Below are 21,614 nucleotides of genomic sequence, written 5' to 3' on the forward strand. Positions count from 1 at the left end.
TGTTAGGGAATTGTGGAAAAGCAGCAGAGTTTTGCTTATATTTTTATTTGGAGAGATAAGCAGTTAATCCTTAGCAATAAATACTCATATTTGTAGTTAATTAGGAAAAAACAAAGGAGTTTAGGGTAAGTTAAGCTGTTTATTTATACTTTCCTCCCCAGAGTAAAAAGCAATGGGTGATTATTATGTTCTGTATGAGTATGTATATGTTGAAAAGCAACTTAATTTTTATAGAGGGCTTTGTCTTTTACTGAATGTCGAAATAAACTGAATTTATATGGATAATTAATAAAAGCTGTGGGGTGTTTTGTGCCGGGCAGTCCCCCCCCAGAGTAAGAAGCAATGGGTGATGATGATGTTCTATAGATGCACCATTATAAGTATGTATATGTTGAAAAGCGACTTAATTTTTATCGAGGGCTTTAGTCTTTTATTGAATGCTGTAATAAACTGAATTTATACGGGTAATTAATACAAGCTGTGGGGTGTTTTGTGCGGGGAGGAGCCGTGTGGGGCGGTCCCGGGGCGGGTCCCCTCAGCGCTTCCCGCCTTCCCAACGGCCGCTCCGGGTTTGAAACGGCGCCGAACGGCGGCAGCGGCCGCGGCTCTTTTGGGGGAGTTTTTCTCACCCTTCACGGCTTCTTCACCCTCTTCAAGGCTTCTTCGGTCCCCTCACCGCTTCTTCCACCCCTCACAGCCCCGACCGAGCCGGCTCCGGTGAGAGCGGGGCGGGAAACACTCGGGTAACACTGAGGTAAAACGGGGCGGCGGTTCCGCTGCCGAGGGTTGTAGCGGTTTCTCCTGTTTTGTAGCCACAGAAGGCGTGGAAATGGGTAAATCTCTAATTTAGCGAGCGTGCTGGTTCGTCATATTTTAAAAACTAAAAGGAAAAGCTTTGTTTTTAAGTGTTAGGTAACCGCCAGAGGGAGCTGAGCGAGCGCTGGAAACACAAGGGGAGCCGGGAAATAGGATTAAACGCTGGTTTGTTACACTGAGATTGGGGAAGATGCATTTCAGCAATGGTTTTTTATCGATTATTTTCTATGATAGAGTTAATAAACATACTCACACAAGAGTAACCACTTGTGCCTCTATTCTGCTGGCAAGCAACTGCACGTCTTCTTTTGTTTAATTATTAGTCTTAAAGAAAACTACAGACCTACCTCTTTAAATATTGATTACCTGATGCAGAGTGCCTCATAGCACCACTTTATATAGACCAGATGTATCTTTATTGCAGTAAATTGCCATCTTCTTTAGTAACAAAGAGCTTGATATAATACTTATCTAGTTTTATGAGGAATTGTACTGATATTACACTGCGCTGCTCTCCAGAGTTCAGGGAAATTGCTTTGTCTTGTCTAACGTCAGTCACTTTGTGCTTCCTCCTGTTTCCAATTTAGGAGGATAAAAGGTACTTATGACATTTATTGCTTCATTTAAATTCCCTTTGCTGCTTTGACACGTCAGTTTCAAAATTCTGCTCGTGTGCTTTGTGTTTGCGACTTGGGTTGTTCTTATTCTATTTATTTCGCTTCAGTATGATAATAGAGGAACATGGCATCCTCAGTCCTGGAAGATTTGTGCTTTCACATCAACACGAAGATTTCAACTATTAAAAAGACTCTTCAGCTAAGGAACATAGGTAAAAGATATTAAAAGTGGATTATTTCCTTATAGGGAATGCGCTAATGAGACGAGGAATGTGATGGGAAGTGGGAATCAAGTCATAAAGTGAGCAGGGATGGCAAAATAGCAGCATTTGAATGGAACCAGTTGCCAAGCGGAGAACATGAGCTTATAAAACCATATTCCTTTGAGAGACTTGGAAAATGGTGGTTAATGCACCCTATATTTTATATACTTGGTGGGGAAAGCTCCAGATGGGAGAATTAACAAGAAAATGTTGGCAAGTAGGTGAAAACTAATGACAAAAATGTGCAAAGGCACAAATGGAGGTTTATACAGATGTTGTCTTGGCGTTCCGGGATGTACCCGCACAACAAGGAGCAAATTTATTGAAACTGAGCTGCTGAAATTGTTCTGAATGTTTCATGGTTGTTTTGGCTTAATTTTCTCTCTTTGATAGGTCAAGAAGCATCCCTCAAATCTACACTTTGTAAGATAGGAAATGAGATGGCTCTTCTGCACGATCTCCTGAATCAAATGGAGGCGGAAGTTCAACAGCAAGAAAAACTGAATAATTTGCTAAAAGTAATATTTTTTCCGTTCATAAAACGCTGAAAACATTACATTGTTGATAAGTGTGTAGTTCTTTTCGAAGTCATACATTTTGATGCATGTGCTTATGTGCTCGTGACAGGAATAGATCCTGCGATCTAAAGAGCGGCTCTAATTTTCCATCTTTGCAACAGCTATGAAAACGATTTAATGAGAACATTTATCTGTTGGTTTAGTGTGTGGTTGCAGTGCCTTGATGTGTTAAGTCTCTTTGGGAAGGTGTTTTTTTGGGGAATATAGAGGAGTTGCCCATAGTTTCTGTTCATCCCCACCACCCAGACCTTCCAGGGTATTTGTTAAGTATTTACTTGTTACCCACCTAAATATCTCTGACAGACAAGATGATGTTTTGTTGCTCTTGGGGAAATTTGGGGTAAAGAGATGGAGAGAGCAAAGAACACCTCTTGATGTAAAGAAATTTTAGCATCCCACTAATAGCAAACTGATTTTCCTTGCTTGGCATTAAATTTCTGCTGAAATCTAATGTTCATTTCAGGAGCTGCGGAAATCTGCTGAGAGAGATCAAAATGAAGCACAACACCTGCAGGAAAACATTCCTCCCCATCTACCCAAACCGACGCAGAGCTGGTATGTGGAACATTAAGCGATGGGGCCACTCGTGGCAGCATCCGTATGGTTATACCCCTTTTATTCTATATTTTGGGAGCTAATGTCATTAGATGTGTTAATTCTGGAGTTTGCTCTCGACTTGCACCCTAACAAATGGTTCGGGTGGAAGGTTCCGGTAGCGGGCGCGACGTTACAGTAGAAAACTAGTTCATTGATAAACCTGAGCGTTCCTTGCTGTAGAATTGTGAACGCACTGATTTAATAGCTGCGGTGCCTAAGGACTGAAGGGTGGGTCACTAGAACTGATGTTCAACACCCCCCTTCCAAATATCGTATTAAAACCAAAAAACCCATATATAATTCAATCATCTTTCTATAGATATTTAAATTATGGTTGTGATAGTTTTATTCTCCTTTCCCTGCAGCAGCTTGGCATTTATTTTATGTAGCAATGACATCCAATTGCCTTTAGAGGGCTGTACGAAGAAGCCTTTCAGAATGAGCCGCAAATCTGTGACACAACCTCTCTTATCATTCAAAAGGCTTCTAAGATGTTATAACACAGACTGAATTTCTCAGAGTGATTGGTTCTTTTGTTGGAATTGCTTTTTATTTTGTCAGTGATGTTAGTCTATGCCAAATGGGGGTCTTGTCTCCATCCTGACACCTGGAGATCCCTTATTTCCACCCCTGTAGCTCATCACAAGGCAATTTATCACTATTTGAATTTAACGCTTCCAACGTGTGCCCTGAATCTCTCAGCTTTACCTTCTCTTGCTCCTAATGCCAGACAAGCTCAGGCTGAAAACATTCCAGGCGTATTCCAGCAAAGTCAAAGGTTAAGGATGTGGAAACAAGGTCGCAAGGGAGAAAAGTGAACTGTAATTTTTGATAGCGCGTAGCGATATCACCGGCGTTCTGCTTTCTTTGTGTAACTTACTTGACCTTAAATTTACCATAACTCCTGGGAATTGTTTAGATGCAAATGAGGCTTGTTCAGCAATTGTATCATTTTTGATACCAAGAAGATTCTTTGGGGTGTTGGTTTCCCTTCCAATCTCATCCTGCTTTTGGTCAAGATAATTGTGATGTAAGTTGAGCTGGTCTTTCCCTTTCTAAATAGACCCACACGTAAAACTAAGCAAGTTTTTCTAAGGATATTCTATTCTCTGTCAGCTTACAACTGTTCTGCCAGTGGCTACCAGACCAAAATTGGGCAGAACCCCCAAACCTTCATCTGTTTGAGGCTCTAAATTGAGGGTTTATTATAAAAAAATAACGCTCTGACAATCACTCAAACCAGGAAATTCTTTGGCTGTTGAGATCTTGTCTAAAAATATATATATATATATCTTAAAAATAAAATTCAACACCATCCAGCAGGCTGGGATATGCTTCAAAAGCTCAATGGATGAGTCAGGCTTCCTGAGAGTTGAACTTGGTTCTAAATCTGCCCGTTAGGCTGCAGCTCTGTGCTCCGCTTCATCTGATTAAAAAAACCCAAAGAAAAACAGGCCTCCTGTTCTGTGCAATGTAATGGTACGTTGAATTCTTAACCGCTCGCTGCTGCGTTTGGATTCCTTCCAATTCACCTGCTCGCAGCCTCTCCAGCAGAACTGCTCTAATTTAGAGTCAGTGAAAACACACAACCTGAAAATGGAGTAGGCTTGCTGGCTTTTGTTTCTTTTTCTTGCAAAGATGGTGAATTGTGTTCACCCAGATGGGCTGGGAGTAAGCAGATGTACTGATGTACTATATTATTCAATATATTCATCAAGGATTTGGCCGAGGGAATAGAGTGACTGTCAGCAAGTTTGCTGGTGACACCAAGCTGGGAGGAGTGGCTGACACGCCAGAGGCTGTGCTGCCATCAGAGACCTGGACAGGCTGGAGAGCTGGGCGGGAAAATGGAATGAAATAGAACAAGGGCAAGTGTAGAGTCTTGAATGTGGGCAGGAACAGCCCCAGGTTCCAGTGTAAGCTGGGGAATGAGCTGTTAGAGAGCAGCGTAGGGGAAAGGGACCTGGGGGTCCTGGGGCCAGCAGGGTGACCATGAGCCAGCACTGGGCCCTTGTGGCCAGGAAGCCAATGGGACCTGGGGTGGGTTAGAAGGGGGTGGTCAGTAGGTCCGAGAGGTTCTCCTGCCCCTCTGCTCTGCCCTGGGGAGACCACACCTGGAATCTTGTGTCCAGTTGTGGCCCCTCAGTTCCAGCAGGACAGGGAACTGCTGGAGAGAGTCCAGCGCAGCCACCAAGATGCTGGAGGGAGTGGAGCATCTCCCGTGTGAGGAAAGGCTGAGGGAGCTGGGGCTCTGGAGCTGGACAAGAGGACACTGAGGGGGGACTCGTTCATGGGGATCAATATGGAAAGGGTGAGTGTCAGGAGGATGGAGCCAGGCTCTTCTCAGTGACAACCAATGATAGGACAAGGGGCAATGGGTGCAAACTGGAACACAAAAGGTTCCACTTAAATCTGAGAAGAAACTTGTTCCTGGTGAGGGTGGCAGAGCCTGGCCCAGGCTGCCCAGGGGGTTGTGGAGTCTCCTTCTGTGCAGACATTCCAACCCGCCTGGACACCTTCCTGTGGAACCTCATCTGGGTGTTCCTGCTCCATGGGGGGATTGCACTGGATGAGCTTTCCAGGGCCCTCCCAATCCCTGACACTCTGTGATTCTGTAATGTTATTTTTACTACTTCTCTACTATTTATACACCTAATAGTCATTCATTTTACAGCGTCACTGGGCTGATTGTGAAACGTGAAGAGCTGACGAAAATTGTAGAACCTGAACGTGTGAAGAAACCTACAAAAGAGACGAGACCTATTAAAGAAGTGCCCTTTATAACTGCAGAAGAATTTGAAAGTGTTCCTGCGTACGTAAGCCTGGCTTTGCTTAAAACTCTTCATGCCAACTTGGGTTTCAAGTGTAGGCTTGTGAAAGTGAGCTCTTGTAGAACTGAGCCTAATAGAGATGTTTTAAGATTTTACATGATCCACAGGATGAAATAATAGCTCCAAATAGTTTAAATGCAATGCTGGCAAACCTGAAAATTAAATTAATAGAGCTAATTTGGTTCTTTGTGTATATTTTGGGAAGATCAGAACTAATCAGTTATACCCCATATCTCTTACCTCAAATCATCTGTGATAACCTCTCAAAGTGTTTCATTTTCCTCGGAAATGGAAGGTTTTTCAGTTCTGTTGGTGTATGGGGAGAACAGGGACAGACACCATCTAGTTTATAGGATGGTTGTGTCTTAGTTTGAGCTATAGGAAGATGTTTATTGTGATGGGGAAGGTGTGTTTGTCCTTTGGAGGAAGATTTACACAAATTTAAATAGATCTCTTAATCTACCTTTTATTTTTTAATTCTGTTGCCTGGCAATGTTGGAATCCAAGATTGGGAGAGTCCGTTCAACTTATAATTTCGCAGACTATTTAATTAAATCTAAGCAGTGAATGTTTGCGAGCCAAATTTTCTTACACCGAATATATTCTCTTGGCAAAATGAGGATTAGGGTCATATCCCAGTTCTCCAGGTCAGCACTGGTTCTGGTTTAAGATGGCAAGAGAAACACAAGTTAATACAGTGTTTTTATGCAGCTGCTGTGCTAACACAAGACTGTGCCTATGCTAAGCCTGACTGGGGACTTAATAAAGCCCAACTTAGGTGTCTGAATCCTGTACCAACTGTGTATCGTGGGTTTTGCATCTACCAAGAGCCTCATTCCTTTTTCTCTAGGAAAAATTTAGGTGGTTTTCACCCCCTTTGTGCTGAATGGGAAGGAAAATCTATGCCTAACGTAATTAAAAGGGATATACGGTGGCTTCGTATTTTCAGAACCCTGCAGCGGGTATTTCACAAAGGTAGATGCTGAGTTAGGGCGCGGATTCGATCAAACAAAATCCGCTCGCACAGTAAGAAACTTGGAAATATTCTTGGCCTTCAAATATATTGCAGAAAAGGCGCCTTTTTGGAGGAACAGAAAAGAAATGGCACAGTAGATATTTTGTTTAACATTGAATTCAAGGCAAAGAAAATGCTTTATTCTGTGTCTAAAATCCTAGAGCTTAAGATCTTTTTAGAATCTATACATTCATTAGAACCCTCTGAAGTCTGAGAAGATGGTAACTTGAGGGAATATATGTTTCTTTTACCCGAAGTGTTTTTAAAAGAGCAGAGCCTGACCACTAGGAGATTTATCTATTTTATTTTTATTCCCTGTGGTATATATGCGATATATTGTTCTCTTCTTTGAAGAACACAGTGCTTTGGTTTTTAAACCTACAGAAATAAAATCATGTGTTTTGAAAGGGGCTTCTATGGCTTACAAAAAGAAACCAGGTCGCTTAGTGAAGCAGGTTTTAGGGTTATTTTCAATCTGAATTAAATGGATTGGTCTGGATGAGCGGGGAGTGAGGTGGAGTGTGAGCTGGCTGAAGGGAAGAAGCCAGAGAGTCGTGGTCAATGGGCAGAGTCCAGTTGATCCTGTATCCAGTGCAGGGCCTCAGGGGCAGTGCTGGGGCCGGGACTGTTCAATATATTCATCAAGGATTTGGCCGAGGGAACAGAGTGACTGTCAGCAAGTTTGCTGGTGACACCAAGCTGGGAGGAGTGGCTGACACGCCAGAGGCTGTGCTGCCATCAGAGACCTGGACAGGCTGGAGAGCTGGGCGGGAAAATGGAATGAAATAGAACAAGGGCAAGTGTAGAGTCTTGAATGTGGGCAGGAACAGCCCCAGGTTCCAGTGTAAGTTGGGGAATGAGCTGTTAGAGAGCAGCGTAGGGGAAAGGGACGTGGGGGTCCTGGGGCCAGCAGGGTGACCATGAGCCAGCACTGGGCCCTTGTGGCCAGGAAGCCAATGGGACCTGGGGTGGGTTAGAAGGGGGTGGTCAGTAGGTCCGAGAGGTTCTCCTGCCCCTCTGCTCTGCCCTGGGGAGACCACACCTGGAATCTTGTGTCCAGTTGTGGCCCCTCAGTTCCAGCAGGACAGGGAACTGCTGGAGAGAGTCCAGCGCAGCCACCAAGATGCTGCAGGGAGTGGAGCATCTCCCGTGTGAGGAAAGGCTGAGGGAGCTGGGGCTCTGGAGCTGGACAAGAGGACACTGAGGGGTGACCTCATTCATGGTTACAGATATATAAAGGGGGAGTGTCAGGAGGATGGAGCCAGGCTCTTCTGGGTGACAACCAATGACAGGACAAGGGGTAATGAGTGCAAACTGGAACACAGGAGGTTCCACTTAAATTTGAGAAGAAACTTGTTCCTGGTGAGGGTGGCAGAGCCTGGCCCAGGCTGCCCAGGGAGGTTGTGGAGTCTCCTTCTGTGCAGACATTCCAACCCGCCTGGACACCTTCCTGTGGAACCTCATCTGGGTGTTCCTGCTCCATGGGGGGATTGCACTGGATGAGCTTTCCAGGGCCCTTCCAACCTCTGACATTCTGGGATTCTATGATTAATTTGGAACTTCTCAACTTGATACCTTGGACACCCAGGGGCCTCTCAAAGACTCTGTTTTGGGGTGGTAGCACTGCTTTTATTTAAGAAGAGGTTATGTATGCCAAGCAGAGGGTTTTTTATTAATAGAAAAACAGCTGCACCTCCAACTTTGAATCTGCATTGATCAAAAATATCAATAAACTTGAAAAGTGGCTCTAAATAATGACAATTCAGTCTGAAATTAGAGCAATTGCTTTGGATTTGGCAATTTTTACACACCCTGTGCGGACCGGGCTATTCTTAAAATTTACGGTGAGCACTTAATTCTAGTTGACAATTGTAGAACGCATGCCCACCTTCTGCTTTGGAATATTGAATTTGTTATGGATGAGCTACTCGTGCTTTAAATTCTTTGTATGTTGGCCAAAAACTGAGGTTTTCCCATTCAGATGAAATGAGAGAATTTCCTGTTCATTGATCTTTTCGCTCTTATTGTCCTCCAGCTTTTAGCTGCCTGATGTGCTGACTTCAAAAGCCCTTATTATCTTATTAATCGTATTATTTTAGTCCTGGCTTTACGAAATGCTTGGGAAGCGGCCGTTTCTGTACTTTCTGGTACTTGGTTTTTTGCTTCGTGGTTACTGAATTTTAACTTTGATTTGTAGGTATATGAAAGGCCGCTTGACCTATGAGCAGATTAACGCGGTCGTTCAAGACCTGAACAAGGCCGTGGTGGGCAAGTACAAGATCGTGCATCAACCTTTGAAATCAATGAATGCAGCAGCCAGAAATCTCTACCACAGGTTCCTGGAAGATGAAACCAAGGATACAAAAGGTATTTTTCTTTTGCTTTTGTTAGTACTGAACTTGGAACACTTGGATATTGCAGCGCAAGTCTAAAACGTTGACTTACTAATGACAGCACGTGCCTTTTGTGTTAGAATGTAATTAGAGCATCTTATTCTCTTCTGGATAAAGTGTAGCGATTGTTGTTTTGACTGAAGAGTTTTTCCCATAATGGATTTTGTTACTATTTATATGTTTTCACTTCCCGGTGTGTTGTAGCAATAAAACTTCGCATGAAGCTTTAATTTGGCATCGCTACAAGTTTTGGAAGCTCCCGTGTTGATAACCAAGCCGTATAAACTGTGTTTTCACTATTAAACTATTAAAAATGTGTTCTGAAGTCGGGAAATCGGGGTCATCACTCATGCTGCAGTGGCTTTGTGGAAGAGACAGGACTGTCTGATAATCTTAAGAAGTTTTCTCCTTTTAAAAGCACAGAGAGAGCAAAAACGCACCGAAATATCTTCCTAGTTGTCCCAAAGCTACACGGCACAGTAAATCTCTACTATTACAATCTCCTTTTTGACATTCCTTTGGAGAACAAGTATGTAATTATTCCCGGAGGGATGTGCTGTGCATGTCAAGCTTGGCCATGTCCTTACAACGCCCTCAGGTTTCCAAGTTCAGATGTAAAACATGGAGCGAAGGCTCTTCTGTCTCACAGACAGTTCTTTACCTGAAAACAAGACTCTAAATATTTATAGTATGGTGATAACATCCCAAACTTCTAGATTCTCAAGGCAGATTTTGTGTAGGGAAGGAATTCGGAGCCGTTTTTGAGACCTGTAGGATAAACACATCGTGTGAAAGTCAGTGTTGTAAAGGACTTCAAGAAACTAGGACGTTCAGCATCTGGGAGCGTGTGTGTATGCGGTAGATCTTATTTTGGTTTTGTTGTGACTAATCATCTGGAAAATCTAAAGAAAAGGCCTGTCAGACACTTCTTAGCTCATTCAACGTCTTCATCCGTCGCGTTTTTCAGGATGAGGTTGTGCATTCATTGATTGACTTGCTGAGATTTCCCAGCTTTGGATTGCCCAGGTTTCTCAGCCTGGGCTGTTTGCCAGAACTCTCGCTCTGATTCCAAGATGAGAAAAGACGCTGCCTGGTTTATTAGCGTAAGGTTGATCAAGAAGGTGATTCAGCTGGTTTAGATAATTAGTTAGTCCCTGGATCTATTTTGTTCCAACTAAACCACCACCCTGTAGCCAGCTCTGGTTTCTTCAGCAACAAGATCCTGCTATTGAATTCTGAGCAAATATAAGAAAACCACTCAGATTCTGCACAGATTTAGGACATTCAGATGCTCCCAAAGATGTAACTGGAATCAGCATGTGGATTCTTTCTGGTTTCCTAACGCTATTTTGGGGTATTGCCCTGTTACTGGAAATTTTAAACGTGCTTTATCCAATTTTAAGCAGTTTTTTCCTAGTAAGCAAACCTTCCATTTCTCATCTCTATGTGAATTTGGCGGTGCTGCAAGCTCTGAGATTCCTGTATAGTTCCCAGTATAGTCAGATGGCTCAGAAGACGGAATTGACAAACAAAATGGTTACAGATTTGCCCGTGTAAAGCTGCATTGTGTTCGCTTAATAAATAAATCAAAGCTTTCCTGGCAACTTCAGCTTTCCAGCTGGCATCAGCTACTTTCTCTGCGGTGAAACTGGAAGGACCCTTCAATAACTTGATAGAAATACAAGATGCTCCATTTTATTTGAGATGCTGCTGCCTCTGCCTTATTTAAGGGTAAAAAGAAGAGGGAGAGCGCTCTCCTATTCTCTTCTCCAAGCTAAAACATCCCTAGTTTAGGGATTTCTCTCTCATCAATGTGATATTACCAAAGAACGTTATTTCCTTCGACTTATTCTCCTTAAAGATAATTAGGTGTTTCTTTCTTATACCTTAATTAGCACGTTCCTCGTTTGAGAATTCTTTTCTTACGCTTTTGTGAAGACGCACGGTTAAAACCGTATGTTACGAGAAATATTAAATAGATCGTTGTTTTACTAGATCTATAATTATCTCCTGAGTGGTGTATAAAGGCTGAATATGAAACGGTGGGGAGTGAATATCGCTATGGAGGGCTTAGAATAACTCCCTCCCTCCCGTTTGTGGGGATTTTGGGGGTTCTGTTGCAAGTATTTTAATTACTTTAACTTCAGTCAAGGCCTATAAGCGCTTGATAATGAGCATTTCCTATTAGAAGCGGTTAATCAACGACAGGAAGGGATGGGCTGGCAGCTCTGATGCAATTCTCTTAGAGACACAAGGAGGATGCTGTTCCACGTGGTTAATTGTCTTTTTTAATTAACGTTCTGTTCCAAATCTGACGGAAATCAAGGCAACGGTGGCCTGCGTAACTCTGACGTATCTTCAGATAGCTTGAGATCATCCTACTGCTGATTTTTATCTTTTCATCAGCTCGGGCAATTAAGAATTGCCATTTACGAACCGTTAAGCCTCGTTATTTGTTTTGCAGGTGAATTCTTTATTGTGGAGGCCGATATCAAAGAGTTCACTCAACTCAAAGTGGATAAACGCTTCCATAGCATCCTCAACATCCTGCGCCACTGCCAGCGAGTGCGAGAAGTTCGTGGCTCCAGGCTCGTTCGTTACGTCGTCTGCTAACGAACTTTCCGCTTTACCCAAGATACAGGAGGCTGAAGTATTTTGAGACACAGAGAGATTTTGTTTGAACAGAGATTCTGTGCGGACGTTCCTACCCAGGTCTCTTATTTTCTAAAAGCGACAACCACTAAATGTTTTTTGGGCATCTCTCCTAAATTAACATCAAATAGCCTTGAAATATTTTGAGAGAAATTTGTCTTTTTGGTAAATTAGACACACAAACCAAACAGCCGATTGCTGCACCTGCGCTCACACACGGTTTCAATCCCATTTTCAAGTCAACACTTGGAAGTTTAAATCCTCTGCATGTTAATAATGATCCTTTTGTGTTTATGAGTTAAAGACTCTGTAGCTCCTCAAAGGAAGCGGTTAATTATTATTATTTCTTTAATCCCTCAAACCAATTTCCAGATTTCCTTCATCTTTTTCTTCTTCTCCTAATGGTGTGTGTTGGAGTTTCCTGCGTGGCTTGAACAGGAAGATCTGAGGTGGTTTAAGCATTTCCAGATGGACGATGGGTAGTTCTGTTTCCCATGTGCTTTTCATTCTTCATCGCGCAGCCAAGAAAAGTGACTCTTTCTTCCTTAAGTCTGTATCTATTATCCCGACTACTAATCCAAAACACCTTCTCTTGTACCCTGTCGGTGTTAAAATGACAATATAACAAGCAAAACACCCTCAATGAACATCAAACCTTCTTAATAAAGAGATTTTGAGTGCTGTGTAAACCTAGATTCCCTTTTTTTATGTGTTTTTTGGGTTTAAGTAGGCGGGACAGTTAGGACAGGTTTAACTTCTTGATGGGCAAACCATCTAACATTTCAATTCTTTTTCTCCTGCCTGTCATTGCTTTTAACATTTCGTCGTGGGGATTGCAATTTGTGATTAATTAATGTCAGTTAACAGCCTTTAGTCTGTTATTGGAGAGTTTTTAATCGTCTGGATTATTTCCCCTTGGGCGGATTTCCATGATTAATATCTTAATATTGTGTTTTCTTGCTTTTATTTCTTCCAAGAAATTTAGCCATGGATTGTAGTCACTTTCCACCTTTTCTTCCAAAAGTTCACATTGATTTGCAATCTGGAAAACAGAAGCATCCTGAGAGCTTTAAGGAACAAGAGAAGCGATTGATTCTGTTTGTGGTGAGCAAAGTTCCCTCCTTGGGCTGATCTCGACAAAATATAGAATTTAATGCTCTTTGTTCCCATCGCTTTGCTGTTTTTTTGGTTTAAAAATACACTTTTTATTCTCTTTAACCTCTATTTTAAAGAGGCGCCGCTGGAAATAACCTGAAATTGATGCTCAACGCGCTCGTACCCCTGAGGATTGAATTCGGGTGTTCTTTTGGGAGGCGGCGATTTCCATCTCTAAGGAGCAACGGAAACACGCGTTTCATGTCGTTCACGCTGAATCTTCGCTTACAGGGAGTTAATTCTGAGCAAAGCTGGTCCGGAACCGGTAAAATGAAGAAGAGATTAATAATTGATATCAAGGACTGTCACATTCTGCTACAACAGAAGTCTCTGGGAAAGGTGTCTCTCCCGTGTACAGGTGACGCTTTGAGTTGTTCCATTATTAGCTCGTAGCTTTTGCTCCCTCCTATTGAAAACTACTTTTTCTATTTCCTCAATTCTTCATGGATTTACCATGAAATAATGGAATTAGTGCAACACGATGGCTTCTTTAATTGACGTGAGATTAATAAGTGATGATAAGTCCGGGCCTTTAGATCACTTTGTGAACTGGAGCTGTTTGGACTCTCCTGCCAACATTTTACGGTTGTTTCATGCTCAGTAGAAGCCTGAGAGGTTGATCCATTCTGAAGTTTGCTTGTTTTGCCCCAAATTTCAGGGGGAATTTGTTCATAGGAGCAGCTCAACCTCTATTCCCACATCTTTTTGGGCTGACCAGCCTCATTTTGCCCATCCCTGCTGACTCAGCATTTCAATTATGAACTCATGTTTGCTCTTTATGCAGCAGCTGAAAAGCCTAAATAATTAAATTTCCCCATGGCCTGAGCAGGCCTGGAGTCAGACAAGCTTCTTTATAGACACGGCTTAAAAGATTCGCTGCCGTCATTGTTGCTCACCTGTCCGCTCGTTCCTTAATAGAAAGAGCGGCGCTAATCATTAATAATTCAGCTGTGGCTCAACAAAATCAGATAAATAATAAACCAAAATGTATATAGTTAGGTTTATGGAGTGGGAACATGTTAGGTTGACTGACTGCTTTCCATTTGGACCGATTGCAGGTGAGGACTCGGCTTGGCCGCTTTTCTCTGGTTGCGTTTTAGGCCGGATTAAGGAGAAGGCACCAGACGGATGTGAGAACGGCTTAAAAGGGTTGATGCGAAGGAAAAAGAGAAGAATTTGGGTTGCTTAATGTGGGAAGAGGCTTTTGGCTGTGGGCTGGGTCACGCCAAGACCTCAAAGAAATCATCATCCGTCCTCTTAATCCTCTAATTTCTAAATCTGCTCATTCAGGGTAGGTTTTCCATCAATAATGGGCTCGTTCCTCCCTTGCGGCGGCTCCGGCTCTGCCCTTCGCTCCACAAGATCTCAGGAATAACCTCAAAGGGAGGAAAAAGACCCGTTAACCTTTTACCGGCTGTCTCTTCCCTGTGTAATCCAGTTGCTGTTTGTCTTGCGATAATTACTCAGAAGTATGTAATTGCAAGACAAATGTTTAATGAAGAGCAGTTTAGTCTTTTGTCTGCTTCCATCTGGCAAGAACGCGGTTGCGTCGGTCGTTTTGGCAGCTTGGATTGAAGGTCTGACGGCCCGATTCTGCGCCCTGGCAAAAAAAACAAGCAAAGAAATTAAAATACTAATTGGGACCCTTCGTTCTCTGCTGTTGCCATGTGAGCTTTTGATAATTTGCCCCAAATATTCCTCTTCTCGTTGGGTGGGGTGGGTGTCCGGGGCAGAGCCGCCTCCCTGCCTTATAATAACCACAACGAGCCCGAGTCGTTTAAACGTGTTTTTCCCTCTGGAAAATCACCCTGATCTTAATAAGCTTTTGAAATGAAATAATCTGCTGACTCTTCCAAGCTGGAAATAGGTTGATTTTTGGTGTTTATTCTTTGCGGTTTATTCTTTTCTTCTGGTTGTTGCTCAGTTGTTTAAGGAGAGAGAGATTGTTCCCCACTGAGAAAGGGCCCTGGGACTCTGCATGTGGGCTGCACCCCCTAGGATGCGCTATATGGGAATTTATCTATATATATATATATATAAGTATATGCAGATGAGTTGTTACGGGGTCTTAGCGCAGCGTCCATCCCAAACCTGGCAAACCAGCCCCCATCGCGCTCTTCCCTTTCCCCCCCCAAGCAACTGGGATATTTGGAAATCGCTGGAAGTTTCAGCGTTTTTTTCCCCGGTTGCTAATTAAGTGGGTAATTAAGCAGAACAGCAGCGGTTTTACCGATTCTTTAAAACCCCGCGAATGTAAAAACGGCCTCTTTTTTTCCCCACGCTGCCGCATCCCAGCTACGAATCCCTCACTTGTAAATAATCCGCCGCCGCTTTGGGGATGGGAGATGCCATGGCAACATCTCAGCTCCTTCCATTCGGCTAGGAATGTATATGCAACGCGCCAATTAAAATTTAAACAGCCTCTGATGCGGCGAGACCTGTGGTTTATTAATAAAGCATGAGAGCACTGAAGGGCCGTCCCTGCGCTGGTGGGATTTAGAGGGTTTCGGATACTTCGGCCGCAGCGACGTTCTCACGGGGGTTCCCCCAGCGTTTTCCCGTCCCCAAATCGTCACAAGCGACTTGAAGTTATTAATGTGCAAACCATACATACAGATCTCTCATGATTTTGCTGTAGTGTTAATGTTTGGAGTGATTCCTAAGCATGGAATAGTGTTGTTAGCAGTGTCGTACAAATGGAAAATAAATCAACAAGGTGTTAAGATACTTCCCAAGGCTGGAGGTGGAGATGGTGGCGCTGAGCACTTGGCTTTGTCCTTGGTCACCGCTTCCCCACGCTCTCACCTTGGAAATCCTTTTGGCTCATTGACTTGCTAAGCTCCATGTTAAACCCCCTTGGGGAGTCCGGATCTTTCTGTTTCTCTCCCGATATCCAGCTTAAATCACGGCTGAGAAAAGCCTCTTGTCCTTGGTCTTGAGGGTTTCTTGGTGCCTTCTCTAAGCTGGTCCCGCATTTCCCCATCCCAGCATCTCCTTGCTCTGTTCTGACTCAAAAACACGTCCTGGGCTTCCCCACCATCGACCGCTCTGGTTTTCTGGTTGTCCACAGAAATCAACTCCAAATTTTCCAGAGAATTGTTAATTCTTCTAAAGCCTTGATTATTTTGCTCTGGCTGTTCTTGCTGAGCCTAATATCACTTGAACTCACTTATCTTAGCTCAGTTAATGACAGAGCCCAGACAACAAAGCTCCCCAGCCTGTTCAAATCATTTTGTCTCAGCTACGAGGTGGGAACACACAACCCACGAACCCATAGACAAGATACAAATAGGTCACGCAGTTCGTCAGCTGCTGAGAGAAAATTCTCCTGCTTGAAAACATCAGATTACAGATGAATCTTTGAGGTCTCCTCTGAAGTCCTGTGGTTCCTTCTTCTCATCTTCCGCCGCTGCCCTCGCCATCAAAGGACTCGCTTGCGTAGAAGCCGTCTGGAGTCTTCTCCAGTCCGAAAACATTTTGCACCAGTGGCCCAGCTGGTTATTCTGGTTTTGTCTTCCTCACCTTGCAAGCCTGGGAGGACCAGGGAGCTCAAACCAGCGCTGGAAAAGCCTTCAGGGCTCGCAAGGCAGCGTGAGTATCTTTCAACTCGCAAAAAAGCAACCGTGGCTGATCCAGAGCCTTCCGTGGTGAGGAACCGCAAAAACACGCGTCTTCTCGGCTTGGGGTGGCACAGAGCAGCTCAGCATCGCTGCCTCTAGAAAAGGCACGGTAGTATTAATTAAAAGCTCGTTTTCCCAAGCTACCTTGGGCGTTATCTCAAATATCCTCCCCGTGTGACATCCAGATGTTGCTCCCGGCCACGCGTTGGACCAGAAGACTTTTCTGTAGGGAGGTTGTCAGCGTCTGCTCCTTGATTCCTTCATCTTCCCACATTTGGATGGTTTGGCGTCGTTATAAATTCGAGTTGATCGCCTATTAAAAGACTAATTTGGACAGTTTGCACACCTTTTTAAGCTTAAAAACCACTATTTACAAGTAGAACAGCACTGTGGGGAAATGGCCAGTTGTGGCAGGGAGGGGAAAACTTGCTGTGCACTTGGCATCGGTTATTTCTCATGTTGAAATATCCCCCAGACGCTGGATCTAAAAGACAAAGGGCTGGACGATGCCTCAGCTGGGTTGTTCTCAGAGGAGATAACATCTCCCGGCCCAGACAGCGCAGCTTTCCCAAACCAGCCTGCGGAAGGTCATTTAAGAACTTCGTTTGCACATGTTCCAACGGCTCCTTCATTATCATCCGTCAATCCTTCCGCCCTCACCCCGTCCCTTGGATACCCACTGTGGCCGGTGCAAAGCCATCCTGTTTAATTGGGACCTCGGGGAAGCTGTTCCCATTCTCCAGCCAGCTTTAATTAATGAATAAAACAATTTATGAATAGGAAGACCTTGACTAACTCCCGCTTTTATTTCCTTTCTGCTCCCCCAGGTAATTTGGAGCGACGCTTCGTGAAGGTCCCTGTAAAAAAGAATCATCTGGCTGCTTGTTTTCTGCAGGGTCAGTTCTGCAAATGCTGGGAGCTGGTAAAACACTTAAATACTCACGTCAGTTGTTCCTACAGTAGCTCTTTTGCTTAAAACTGAGCCTAAGTGCTGCGAGGGATTTGCCCTGACAGGTGGGGAGCCGTCGATTTTGAAATGACGCTGTTTAATCTGGGCCTTGTCTGGACAGCTGCAAACCACAAATTTGAAATGTATTCTGTTGCTTTGCTTTCTTGTGGCTGGATTTGTGCTATGGGTACAAAACGCCGTGAGCAATCGGGAACGGTTTAAGAAGACGGAATAAAAACAGGGTGATGCCAAATTGGTGGCAGTTTGGGGAATCAAAAGCTTTGCTCTTGAGTTGTTTTGTTGCTGGTGAGATGGAAGGAACGAGCTGGGATCCCTCTTGGCCGGTGAAGTCCAGCAACAGTCTGTGCCCAAAGCTTTTAATTCCCACTTGATATTATTGTATATTAACACTATTCCAGGGCAACTGATCCCACGTTACTGTCACACCCTTCCCTGGGGAATTAAAGAAATATAGACATTATTAAATGTTTTTTTCTTCTTCTTTTCCCAAGCCCAACCAGTATCTGCAGCACTGAATCAAGAATTAGAATACAAACTTTGAGTAGGAAACGCGAACATGGGATTTATCAGCCATTTATCAGCTTCTCTTATTTGATATTTCTCTATGTCCTCCCAGAAAGCTGCGATTTGTTTACTACGCAGGCAATTATTTGATTTTCGCTTTCAAATACAAAAAGCACGTGGCTTATAGCGACGTAATTTGCAGCCTGCTGCTTAATGATACAGCTGATGGAAGAAAATTGGGCTGCGAGCTTAAACTGCTGAGAAAAGCCAAAATTTGGTACGTGTGGGGTAGGCAGCCTGGAGAGAAGAGGAGGTTGCTGAGGCAAGAAATGATCTTTTAATTCTTTTCCTGCCTCAGGCACAAAACCTGATTCTGTTTGATCCCCTCTGCCGTACAAGCTTTCTCTATGGAGATGTTCAAAAACCCGTCCGGAAAACTCGGTGAGGAGCCTGATCTAAGGAGCCACGATCGGAGCAGCGTGGGACTGGATTAGGTGACTCCAGAGGTCTCTTCCCACATAAATTAGTTCCCTGCCAGCAGCTGTAAGATGGAAAATTCTTAAAACCAGAGCAATTCCTAAAAGTCTTCCCCATATATGGAGTGAGAAGGGAACCTACGACGTGTTGATGAGGAAAAGTATCACAGAATCCCAGAATGTCAGGGATTGAGGGGACCTGGAAAGCTCATCCAGTGCAATCCCCCCATGGAGCAGGAACACCCAGATGAGGTTCCACAGGAAGGTGTCCAGGCGGGTTGGAATGTCTGCAGAGAAGGAGACTCCACAACCCCCTGGGCAGCCTGGGCCAGGCTCTGCCACCCTCACTGAGAAGAAGTGTCTTCTCATGTTTAAGTGGAGCCTCCTGTGTTCCAGTTTGTACTCATTGGCCCTTGTCCTATCATTGGTTGTCACCGTAAAGAGCCTGGCTCCATCCTCCTGACACTCCCCCTTTCCATATTGATCCCCATGAACGAGTCACCCCTCAGTGTCCTCTTGTCCAGCTCCAGAGCCCCAGCTCCCTCAGCCTTTCCTCACACGGGAGATGCTCCACTCCCTCCAGCATCTTGGTGGCTGCGCTGGACTCTCTCCAGCAGTTCCCTGTCCTGCTGGAACTGAGGGGCCACAACTGGACACAAGATTCCAGGTGTGGTCTCCCCAGGGCAGAGCAGAGGGGCAGGAGAACCTCTCGGACCTACTGACCACCCCCTTCTAACCCACCCCAGGTCCCATTGGCTTCCTGGCCACAAGGGCCCAGTGCTGGCTCATGGTCACCCTGCTGTCCCCAGGACCCCCAGGTCCCTTTCCCCTACGCTGCTCTCTAACAGCTCATTCCCCAACTGACACTGGAACCTGGGGTTGTTCCTGCCCAGATGTAAGACTCTAGATGATTATATTTGATTTTTCACAGCTCCTGAGATGCTTCCAAAGCCCTGCAGCCAGGATTAGCGCCTCTGGAAATGCGGCTGCTTTTACACTGATGCTTCATTTTACCAACAGGGCAAGTACCGACGCTTTGCATCTTCTTCGGGCTGATAAAACATCAGGGATGAGTCTGGAAAAGGCCACGTTCCGTGTGTCAAAATGATGTGCCAAACGTAGCGTATCCAGCGGGAAACGACAGCGCCGGGCTGACTCGTATCATGTCACCGAGTTCAGATGTGACAGGGGATTTCTGCAACTCAAGTCGTGCTGACACTCAGGTCCCCGTTTATTTCGACAGCGAATGATTTATCTTCCTAAGGACATCAGGCAAGTCCTGTAACTGAAGATAGAATAACATTCGCTTGTTAAAATGGCTCCGCGTACAGCAGCGCCACAAAGTGAAGGATTCAAGGCGAGTCCTCGAAGCCCCACGTCGCTCCCGGCCGGCGCGGACGCAGAACGCGCTCCCACATTTCATGAGCTTCAGCCTCACCCCACAGTCGTTTATTTTCCATTCCCGTGTGGCGCTTGAGCTGAGCAGAGTGGGCAGAGTTGAATTTATTGGAGCATTTTCTATTTTCCCTCGGTTTTCACTGCAGAAGGCGAGGGAGGCTCAGTTCTTCCAGCTCTAACAAAGCAGCACGCTTGTCTGGAGGAGATCAATAACTATCGAACTATTGTGCTTCCTCCACTTAAGGCTGTTGAAGCAGGTTCCTTTAATTGTTCTTTCACACTGTAAATACAGCGTATGGTGAAATATTTTCCATTAAAGCTGCTCAGCGGGTTGTGCCACCTGGGGGTGGAAAGACCTCGGCTACTTCATCTGTAACAGCCCTGGGGGCTCTACCCGAATTCCGTCACACGTTTCATCGGGGAAGGACAAAAAGCCCAGTCGGGGTTTTCAATGTGAGTGTTTCAATTTAGGGGGTTCACATCAGCCCCACCAGCACCCTGTGGTGTTTGGGGGGGCAGGTGGGATCTCCCTTTAGCACCTCCTTACTATGGTGGGGGGAACTGGATCCCCTCAGGTGGTTCATGGGGATGGTGAGGGGGACCAGATCCCCTCAGGCAGCTCCTCATGGGCCATGGTGGGGAGGACCAGATCCCCTTGGGTGGCTCCTCATGGGGATGGTGAGGGGAACTGGATCCCCGCAGGTGGCTCATGGAGACAGTGACAGGGACTAGATCCCATCACGTGCCTCCTCACAGGGACTATGGTAGTGGGAGGAACCAGATCCATTCAGGTTGCTTCTCATGAGGATGGTGAGGGGGACCAGATCCCCTCGGGCAGCTCCTCCTGGACCATGGTGGGGAGGACCAGATCTCCTTGGGTGGCTCCTCATGGGGATGGTGAGGGGAACTGGATCCCCTCAGGTGGCTCATGGAGAGAGTGAGGGGGACTCGATCCTGTCAGGTGGCTCCTCACAGGGACTATGGTAGAGGGAGGAACCAGATCCCCTTGGGTGGCTCCTCATGGGGATGGTGAGGGAGAAGCAGGTCCCCTCAGTGCAGGGAGGGGGACACTGGGTCCCCTCAGTCACCACATGGGGACACTAAGGGGGACACCGGATGCCCTCAGGCAGCTCCTCACAGGGACTGGCCAGGGCAGGTGAATCCCCTTGGTTGGCTCCTTATGGAGTTGGTGAGGGGAACCGCATCCCCTGAGGTGGCTCCTCACAGGAACTATGGCGGGAAGCGGGGAACCAGATCCCGTCAGGCAGTTCATGGGGACAATGAGGGGGAACCGTCTCCCTTCAGTCGACTTCTGGGGACAGTGAAGGGGAACCGTGTCCACTCAGTCGACTAATGGGGACAATGAGCGGTGCCCGTGTCCCCTCAGGGGGGAACCAGATCCTGTCAGGCAGTTCATAGGGACAATGAGGGGGAACCATGTCCCTTCAGTCGACTTCTGGGGACAGTGAAGGGGAACCATGTCCCCTCACTCAGCTCATGGGGACAGTGAGCGGTGCCCGTGTCCCCTCAGGCGGCCCCTCATGGGGACGGTGAGGGGGGAGCAGGTCCCCTCATTCGCCTCAAGGGGACAATGAGGGGGAACCGCGTCCCCTCAGTTGATTCCTGGGGAAAGTGAAGCGGAACCGTGTCCCATCTGTCGACTAATGGGGACAGTGAGCGGTGCCCGGGTCCCCGCATGGGGCTCCTCATGGGGACGGTGAGGCGGGAG

The 21,614-nt window shown here is 45.5% G+C and overlaps 1 protein-coding gene across 1 annotated transcript; it reads left to right on the top strand.

Moving 5' to 3' along the window:
• The first annotated feature begins 557 nt into the window (after nucleotides 1-557).
• Nucleotides 558-12,457, top strand: SKA1 (spindle and kinetochore associated complex subunit 1). Its single transcript, XM_082074312.1, has 7 exons — nucleotides 558-717; nucleotides 1,541-1,645; nucleotides 2,090-2,214; nucleotides 2,738-2,829; nucleotides 5,546-5,683; nucleotides 8,915-9,084; nucleotides 11,575-12,457. The coding sequence occupies exons 2-7, from the start codon at nucleotides 1,558-1,560 to the stop codon at nucleotides 11,721-11,723; spliced, it is 762 nt and encodes a 253-aa protein (XP_081930438.1). The 5' UTR covers nucleotides 558-717; nucleotides 1,541-1,557; the 3' UTR covers nucleotides 11,724-12,457.
• The last annotated feature ends 9,157 nt before the right edge of the window (nucleotides 12,458-21,614 follow it).

This window comes from Streptopelia decaocto (assembly GCF_964273445.1).
Source record: "Streptopelia decaocto genome assembly, chromosome: Z".
Lineage (NCBI taxonomy): Eukaryota > Metazoa > Chordata > Aves > Columbiformes > Columbidae > Streptopelia > Streptopelia decaocto.

What these genes read in the sequence shown, in the direction of transcription:
- SKA1 (XM_082074312.1), top strand. Translation starts at nt 1,558, where the DNA reads ATGGCATCCTCAGTCCTGGAAGATTTGTGCTTTCACATCAACACGAAG. An exon ending in GAATTTGAAAGTGTTCCTGC is followed by an intron (nt 5,684 to 8,914) that starts GTACGTAAGCCT and finishes TTTGATTTGTAG; the next exon opens with GTATATGAAAGGCCGCTTGA. An exon ending in TGAAACCAAGGATACAAAAG is followed by an intron (nt 9,085 to 11,574) that starts GTATTTTTCTTT and finishes TTTGTTTTGCAG; the next exon opens with GTGAATTCTTTATTGTGGAG.